General features: G+C 59.6%; 2 protein-coding genes across 2 annotated transcripts; both read left to right on the plus strand.

The window, feature by feature from the left end:
* Positions 1-216: 216 nt before the first annotated feature.
* CHGG_00533 (uncharacterized protein) lies at positions 217-3,384 on the plus strand (the record flags this gene model as incomplete). The annotated part of the gene is made up of 3 exons (XM_001219753.1): positions 217-252; positions 394-470; positions 540-3,384. The coding sequence occupies 3 exons, from the start codon at positions 217-219 to the stop codon at positions 3,382-3,384; spliced, it is 2,958 nt and encodes a 985-aa protein (XP_001219754.1).
* Positions 3,385-4,170: 786 nt separating this feature from the next.
* On the plus strand, positions 4,171-8,311 carry CHGG_00534 (uncharacterized protein; the record flags this gene model as incomplete). The annotated part of the gene is made up of 3 exons (XM_001219754.1): positions 4,171-6,099; positions 6,343-7,077; positions 7,190-8,311. 3 exons carry the CDS (start codon positions 4,171-4,173, stop codon positions 8,309-8,311), a joined length of 3,786 nt encoding a protein of 1,261 aa, XP_001219755.1.
* Positions 8,312-8,818: the final 507 nt, after the last annotated feature.

The raw sequence follows: 8,818 nt of genomic DNA on the forward strand, positions 1-8,818 counted from the left end.
GCCGCCGCACTTCTCACGCGCCTTCTGTAAAGGTTCGTCTCATCTTGTGTGTTCGAACGACCACTAGTGGAGACAACAACCGGAACTCTGCCATCACCCCCGCTGCCCGATGCAAATTAAAATTTGAGACGTCGCAACACTACCCACTACCGAAACCGAGTCAACGGTTCTGCTTGATGTGCCGGAACCCACAGGCGCACACAGTACTTGGACATTATGGCTGGCATCGAACAGTTGGAAATCCACAGCAAGGTGTGTAGCGCATCTCAATGGCCGTGCCAGCTGACCCCACGACCCGATCGTCTCCTTTTTCCCAACCCTTGCTCGTCCTTCATATGCTCGTTGCCATGTCCCTGCAATCGCTAATAGGGTGGTTTCTGCCCCTCATCACAGGCCTACATCGTGAGATGGGTCAAGGTCGACGCCGGTCACACCATATCCTGGAGCGTACAGCCGCACAAGAAGTCGATGTAACTTGACCCCTCCCTCCGATCCTGGACCGTGGCGTCTTGAGCTAGGCACTGACGTTGCTTGCCCAGTAACTTCGCCATTGTTAAACACCCCGGGACAGGCGCGACGAACCTTACCTCGCATTTTGACGACCTCGGCGGCCTCGAGCAGCACACAGACGGCGTCGCCGAGAAGACGGGTCTTTTTGCCAAGAGGGATGTCAGCACCGCACAGGACCAGCTCGCAAAGAAAGGCTTCATACCGATAAAATGGCATGGGAAATGCGAAGCCGACAAGGTTTCGGTTGGGACCTACGACGTAACACAGGGTGGCATGTTCGGCCTTGTCTTCGACAACACGTTTTCTAAGCAGACATCCAAGACAGCCACCTTTGTCCTCCTAACCTACCCGACGGGCGCCCCCCCTCAGACGGCGCGGCATCTCCCGAATCTTCAGGCCGGCCCAGCTGCCGCTGCCAGCAGATCTAGTTTAGGGAAGTCGACCAACAGCCCGCGGCTGGGCGCTGTGACCTCGGAATCCGCCGACAGTCTACACAACCAGGTTACGCAGCGAGGCCGCGCATTGTCAACGCTGTCGGCTGCCGGTGGGAGCGACAACGGGGCGTCGAGTTCCTATCACGTCGGCGTTTTGTTGAAGAGGAGGCGTAAGAAGGGGCAAGGGTATGCCAGGCGTTTCTTCTCGCTCGATTACACGACTTGCACGCTCTCGTACTACCACAACCGCAATTCTTCGGCTCTGAGGGGCGCCATCCCTCTGAGTCTCGCCGCTGTTGCCGCGGACGAGAGGCGGCGTGAAATCACCATCGACTCCGGGGCGGAAGTTTGGCATTTGAGGGCATCGAATGCGAAAGAATTTACGGACTGGGCCCGGGCGCTGGAACGGGCTAGCAAGATTGCCAGGGGGTTAGAGAGCGCCGTGGACGACCTAGCGCCGGAGGCACGGGACGAGGCGCCGGCTTCGCAGCCCGCGGTGACTGCCCACAATACTCAACACGAGGAGGACAGGGACTGGGAACATGTAGAGTCCCTGGTCAGCAGGATTGTCGGCACCAGAGACGCCCTTCGCCGCCTAGTCAAGGACATGGGGGCCGAGAAGCGGGCGACCAGCAACTCTGGGACATACCTCTCACCAAGCACTCCGACGGTGCCGGAAGACTCGGATGGCTACTTTGCCTCCCAGCCTGACAGGCGGACGTTCTGGAAGCGCAAGGCGAGCGGTTCCTCGTCGCCGCTGACACCACAATCCATCCAAGCTGCTGCTAATGCTTCTCTCGCGGTCCCGGCACCTGCCGTCGCCGCGTCAACTGCGAACGGCGCCAAGTCCCAAGGGGCGCCGCAGGAGGACCGGGATACATACGACAACTGCGCGGCGCTGCTCAAAGATCTGGACTCGGTGGTAGTTGAATTTTCGGCTCTCCTGAACACCAGCAAGCGAAGGCGGGTCATGGCGCAACCGCTGGCTGCGTCGAGGACGAGCATCGAATCCACAGCATCCACCGTCGAGGAGTTTTTCGATGCCGAAGTTGGCGAAATGGACCAGTCGCAGAACCAAGTAATGTTGATCAATCGCCACAGCGAAGAGGACGCAGCAGCTTCGGACGCCGAGGAGGTATCGATCCATGAGTCTTCGTCAGGGTCGTCGGTTGCGGACGGGGAAACACCGTACACAGGGGACGGCGTCGGGAGCCTGTTCCCGACCAAGCCAAAATCCCTAGCACCACTCCCCGTTACCGATGTCATCAAACGGCGCAAGACCATCCCTCCGGCGAAGCAAGCACCGCCAAGTCTGATCGCCTTCGTCCGCAAAAACGTAGGCAAGGATCTTAGCACCATCTCCATGCCCGTGTCGGCGAACGAGCCCATCTCCTTCCTCCAGCGTATCTCGGAGCAGCTCGAGTACGCACAGCTCCTCGACGCAGCCGCCCAGCAGAGCCAGCCGCAGCAACGCCTTCTCCGTGTCGCGGCTTTCGCCATCTCCCAATTCAGCAACGGCCGCGCCAAAGAACGCGCCATTCGCAAGCCGTTCAATCCCCTACTCGGCGAGACCTTTGAGCTCGTCCGGTCGGAGGCTGAAGTTCCCGGCGGGTTCCGCCTGCTGGTCGAAAAGGTCTCGCACCGCCCCGTGCGGTTAGCCATGCAGGCGGACAGCGCGCACTGGTCGTTTGCGCAGTCGCCCGCACCGACGCAGAAATTCTGGGGCAAGAGTGCCGAGCTGACGACCGACGGTCGCGTGCGGATCAGCCTGAGGCTGCCCGACGGCAGCGACGAGTTCTACAGCTGGAACACGGCCACCGTGTTCCTGCGCAACGTCGTCATGGGCGAGAAGTACGTCGAGCCCGTGGGCACCATGCACGTGTGCAACGACAGCACCGGCTCCAAGGCGGCTGTGGAGTTCCGCTCCAAGGGTGTGTTTGGTGGCCGGGGCGAGGAGGTGCAGGTCGATGTGCTGGGCCCCGACGGTGCGCCGTCGGGCGTGTCGATGAACGGCACGTGGACCGGCGCCCTCAAGGTTGTGCCGGGCGGACAGGAGATCTGGAAGGTGGGAAGCCTGGTGGACAACCCGACAACCACGTACGGGCTGACCACGTTTGCGGCGGGCCTCAATGAGATCACGGCGCTGGAGGAGGGGAAGCTACCGCCAACGGACTGCAGGCTGCGGCCGGACCAGCGGCTGGCGGAGAAGGGGCAGCTGGATGAGGCGGAAGAGTGGAAGGTCAAGCTCGAGGAGGCGCAACGGCAGAGGCGGAGGGTCATGGAGGAAAACGGCGAGGAGTATAAGCCCAGGTGGTTTGTGCAAGCTGAGTCGGCCCAGGACGGGGAGGAGGTCTGGCGGTTGAAGGGCGGGAAGGACGGGTACTGGGAGGAGAGGGCAAAGGGGGCTTGGACAGGGACGATGGATCTCTTTGCTTGTTGAATGGGGTAAACGAAGAAGCTACCCTGTGTTTACTACTATTACGGATATTAGAGGTGCATCGGTGCAAGTAGCGTGCAATTACCGAGGTTCTGTTTGTGTTTACTCGCCGTTCCTGGGGAGCGGTTTCAGGGGTAAGGGGTAGGCACATACTACACAGTAGTAACAAGACGTAGCCTCCAGCTCAGGCCTGGTTGGAAAAAGAGATCGACGGCCAACCGCATATAACCATTCACCCTTCTGGAGACACTACATACCAGGCCGGGGAACCCGTGATACCCCTTTGCGGGGCAAGGGTGGATCGGCCGTTGGTTCAGCCGAGCGAGTGCGGGGCACCCGGTTGCCGCTGCCGGAGGTTCGCGTCGCCCTTAACATGACGACACTCCTGGGGTTCCCCTCTCTCTTCTGAATAGTTCGTCCGTCCTCTAGTTTTGATGACAAACTACCGGAGACATTCTCACCATTAGCGCCAGATGACATTGCCAAGGGGTGTTCCATTGTTTGGATCCTTGGCCTGAACCCCTTTTTTTTGAGTCCTTGGCTCACCCGCTCGGCTCTCACGGAGGCTCTAGCCTTTGTTTGAGGTATTATACGAAAAGCTTATCAATCGGACTTGAGAGAGCCTCTCGGATCAACTGATATAGGGTAAACCCCAACCCTTCACCTCTCATTACGCCCACCCCCATCCCACCATCACCACCATCACCACCATCACCACCATCACCACCACTCACAACCACCCACCATTACACCTACCAACACTCCATTATCCATCACCCGTCACCCATCATGTCACCCGCCGCCACCGAACCCCCAAAGCAACGGGGCATCCGCATCGCCATCGACCGCGGTGGCACCTTCACAGACTGTGTCGGCAACTACAACGGCAAGGATGTAGTGATCAAACTGCTGTCAGAGGACCCAGCCAACTACCAGGACGCGCCGCTGGAGGGTATCCGGCGGATTATGTCGCACTTTCTCGGGGGCGACGAGATCCCGCGCGGCCAGCCGCTCGACACCAGCCGCATCGACTCGATCCGCATGGGCACCACCGTCGCCACCAACGCCCTGCTCGAGCGCAAGGGCGAGGCCATCGCTCTCATCGTCACCCGCGGCTTCGCCGACTGCCTGGTCATCGGCAACCAATCGCGCCCCAAGATCTTCGACCTCGCCATCCGCAAGCCCGAGGTTCTCTACTCGAGCGTCGTCGAGATTGACGAGCGTGTCACGCTCGAGGACTACGCCGAGGACCCCGCGCGGGCTGTCACTAGGGCCGACGCCCGGGTCGGAAGCGCCGAGGCGGAGGGTGCGGAGCTGGTGATGGGGCTGTCCGGGGAGGCGGTGCGGGTTCTGCGGAGGCCACGGCGGGACGCGGTCCGGGAGCAGCTGCAGAAGGTGTTTGACAGCGGCATCCGCAGCATTGCCGTGTGTCTGATGCACGCGTATACCTTCCCCGGGAACGAGGCGCTGGTCGGGGAGGTGGCGAGGGAGATTGGCTTCGAGCATATCTCGCTGAGCCACGAGCTCATGCCCATGATCAAGCTGGTTCCCCGGGCGACGTCGGTGTGCGCCGATGCGTACCTGACCCCGGCGATCAAGCGGTATATCTCGGGCTTTCAGCAGGGGTTTGAGGGTGGGCTTGGCACGAAGAGCGTCACGCAGGAGAAGGGCAGTAAGGGTGCGCGGTGTGAGTTCATGCAGAGTGATGGTGGGTTGGTGGATGTGGATAGGTTTACGGGTTTGAGGGCTATTCTTTCGGGGCCTGCGGGTGGTGTGGTTGGGTATGCCATTACTTCGTACGATGAGAAGACGAAGATCCCTGTGATCGGCTTCGACATGGGCGGCACTAGCACAGATGTCTCGCGGTATGGCGAGGGGCGGTATGACCACACATTTGAGACCACCACAGCCGGGGTTACCATCCAGTCACCGCAGCTAGACATCAACACTGTTGCTGCCGGTGGTGGCTCCATGCTTTTCTTCCGGAACGGTTTGTTTGTGGTTGGACCCGAATCCGCCGGTGCCCACCCCGGACCGGCATGCTACCGGAAAGGGGGCCCTGCCACCGTTACAGACGCCAACCTATTTCTGGGCAGGCTTCTGCCAGAATTCTTTCCCAAGATCTTTGGCAAGAACGAGAATGAGGGGTTGGACCCAGATGCTAGCAGAAAGGTGCTGCAGGAATTGGCCGACCAAATCCACAGAGAGACCGGCAAGGAGATGGATGTTGATGAGGTTGCTTATGGGTTCCTGACTGTCGCCAACGAGGCCATGACGCGACCCATTAGAAGTATCACTGAAGCCAAGGGCCACGACACATCGAAACACCGTCTGGCCACGTTTGGTGGCGCGGGCGGCCAGCATGCTGTTGCCATTGCTGAGTCGCTTGGAATTAAGCAGATCCTGATCCACCGTTATTCTTCGGTTCTTTCTGCTTACGGTATGGCATTAGCCGATGTCGTTGATGAGAGGCAAGAGCCCGACTCTGCTGTCTGGACTGGCCAGGGGGAGGTGGTGGACCAACTGAAACAAAAGATGGAGGGCCTCAAAGAAAAGTCTCGTGAGGCTTTGAGGGATCAGGGCTTCGACGATGGAGAGATAGTTTTTGAGGAGTATCTCAATATGAGGTACCGTGGCACCGAGTCCGCCCTGATGATCATCAAGCCTGATGCTGAGCGCGAGTGGGACTTTGGCACCGCCTTTGTCGACCACTCATACGTTACGAGTTTGGGCTTTACCCTGGGATGATAGAGATATCTATACGTCGATGACGTTCGAGTTCCGTGGCATTGGCAAGAGCTTTTCGGTACGACGAGAAGACTGTTTGACGAGCAAACTCAATGCGGTCACGCTGAAAGGAAGCGTCGACCGAGAAGAAGCACTCCGAGGCTATGGTGTACTTGAGGGCGGCCGTGCGAATTCGCCAATCTACAAACTTGGTGATCTCTCCCCGTGGGTGAGGTCGTCAAGGGGCCTGCTATGCTGGCGGACGGCACCCAGACCATTGTGGTCACCCCTAATGCGACGGCCCTCGTTCTCGAGACACATGTCGTGATTGACATTCCCGAGACTGAAAAGGACAAGGCCTCAAAGGCAGCAGAAGAACGTGAGGTGGACCCCATCATGCTCAGCATCTTTGGCCACCGGTTTATGGCCATTGCCGAGCAGATGGGAAGGGCTCTGCAGAAAACCAGTGTCAGCACCAACGTGAAGGAGCGGCTAGACTTCTCCTGTGCCATCTTTGACGAACATGGCGGTCTGGTTGCCAACGCTCCTCACTTGCCTGTCCACCTGGGTTCCATGTCAACTTGTGTCCGGCGCCAGGCTGAGATCTGGAAAGGCAAGCTCAGCAAGGGGGATGTCATCATGTCGAATCACCCATCCTACGGCGGTACCCACCTTCCTGATGTCACCCTCGTTATGCCGGCCTTCAACGAAGCCGGGGATAAGATTCTATTCTACGCTGCGTCACGGGCACATCATGCGGACATTGGAGGCATCACCGCTGGCAGCATGCCGCCTCATTCCCGAGAACTCCACCAGGAAGGGGCATCTATCAAGAGCGAGAAGTTGGTCAGCGAGGGCAAGTTTGACGAGGAGCGCGTCATCGAACTCTTCTACAGGGAACCTGCCCAGCAGCCGGGCTGCAGTGGTACACGCTGCCTCGCAGACAACATCAACGATCTCCGCGCCCAAGTCTCAGCTAACCAAAAGGGCATCTCTCTCATCGAGGGCCTCATCGCCGAGTACGGGGGAGCAGACGGTCCAATTCTACATGGTGGCCATCCAAAACAACGCCGAACAACAGGTGCGCAACCTCCTGCGGACCGTCCACAAACGCTTCCAGGGCAAGGATCTCTCCTCAGAGGACTTCATGGACGACGGCAGTCCAATCCGGCTCCACATCACCATCGATGCAGACAAGGGCGAGGCCGTCTTCGACTTTGCGGGCACGGGGCCCGAGGTGTATGCCAACATCAACGCGCCCGAGGCCATCTCGTACTCAGCCATTATCTACGCGCTGCGGTGCATGATCTCGGAGGACATACCTCTCAACCAGGGCTGCCTGAAGCCGATCACGGTGAAGATCCCGCCCAAGTCGCTGCTCTCGCCCTCGGACAACGCGGCCGTGGTCGGCGGCAACGTGCTCACGTCGCAGCGCGTGACCGACGTCATCCTCAAGGCCTTCGAGGCCTGCGCCGCCAGCCAGGGGTGCTGCAACAACCTGACATTTGGCTTCGGCGGCAACGTCACGGGCCAGGACGAGGTGCGCGGCTTCGGCTACTACGAGACCATCGCGGGCGGCAGCGGCGCGGGGCCGACCTGGGAGGGCACCGACGGCGTGCACGTGCACATGACCAACACGCGCATCACCGACGCCGAGATCTTTGAACGCCGCTACCCGGTCCTGCTGCGCGAGTTCTCCATCCGCCAGGGGTCAGCGGGGCGCGGCCAGCACCGCGGCGGCCACGGCGTCGTCCGCGACATCGAGTTCCGCATCCCCCTGCAGGTCTCCATTCTCAGCGAACGCCGCGTCTACCGGCCCTACGGCATGGCCGGCGGCGAGCCCGCCCAGTGCGGCCTGAACCTGTGGGTGCGCAGGGTCAAGAAGGCTAGCTGGGAGAGCAGTCTGCGGAAGCTGAAGCTAGAGGGGAGAGGAGGCCGCGGTCAAGATGCCGGCGTCAATGCCGATGCCGAGACGGACGCTGACGCTGACGCTGACGCCGAGTACGAAGAGCGGTTTATCAACCTCGGGGCTAAGAACAGCGCGCCCATGCAGGCGGGCGACCGCATCATCGTGCACACGCCGGGCGGCGGCGGCTGGGGCAAGGTTGGCGAGGAGAAGGCCCTCGGCCAGAAGGCGGATCCGACGCAGAACTGGAAGAAGGGGTCGCATGCCGCAAGGGAGGAAGCGGCGCTGCAGGTATGAGATGAGATTGTTGGGCCGGGGTCGGGGACGGGGTCGGGAGGAAAGTCAAGCATGTGTATGTATGTATGTCACGGGAGTTAGGTTAAGTTAGGTTGTTTCTGCTTTGTTACTATTGAGCACTTTAATTTACGACACCCTTCGCTCTGAGGCTCCTAATTTGGGGAAATGGTGGTGGTATCTTTGATGTTAAGTCGTCTGTATGTACAAGACTCTCTAGCAAAATCCTGTGCTGATATCTCCCTCCTAACAAGTTCAAGTTACAAAGTCGAAGCCCTAACTACGCGATGCCACTCGAACCCGCTTTCCAAGCTCGCAGGAAGCCAGAATATGACTGTGGCATGAGCGTCTAGACCACCCAGGCAAATATTGCCAATACAGGAAGCCTCGTGGGTAAGCATTGCCCTTCTATCCGCCATGCCGGGAGATATGACGGAGACGGCCTCGCTAATAATCTCTTGGCTTGATGGAACTGCTATTTTTATTCTCCAGGCAGGCCGCTGGTGTCTG

The sequence above is a fragment of the Chaetomium globosum genome, genomic scaffold, assembly GCF_000143365.1.
Source record: "Chaetomium globosum CBS 148.51 scaffold_1 genomic scaffold, whole genome shotgun sequence".
Lineage (NCBI taxonomy): Eukaryota > Fungi > Ascomycota > Sordariomycetes > Sordariales > Chaetomiaceae > Chaetomium > Chaetomium globosum.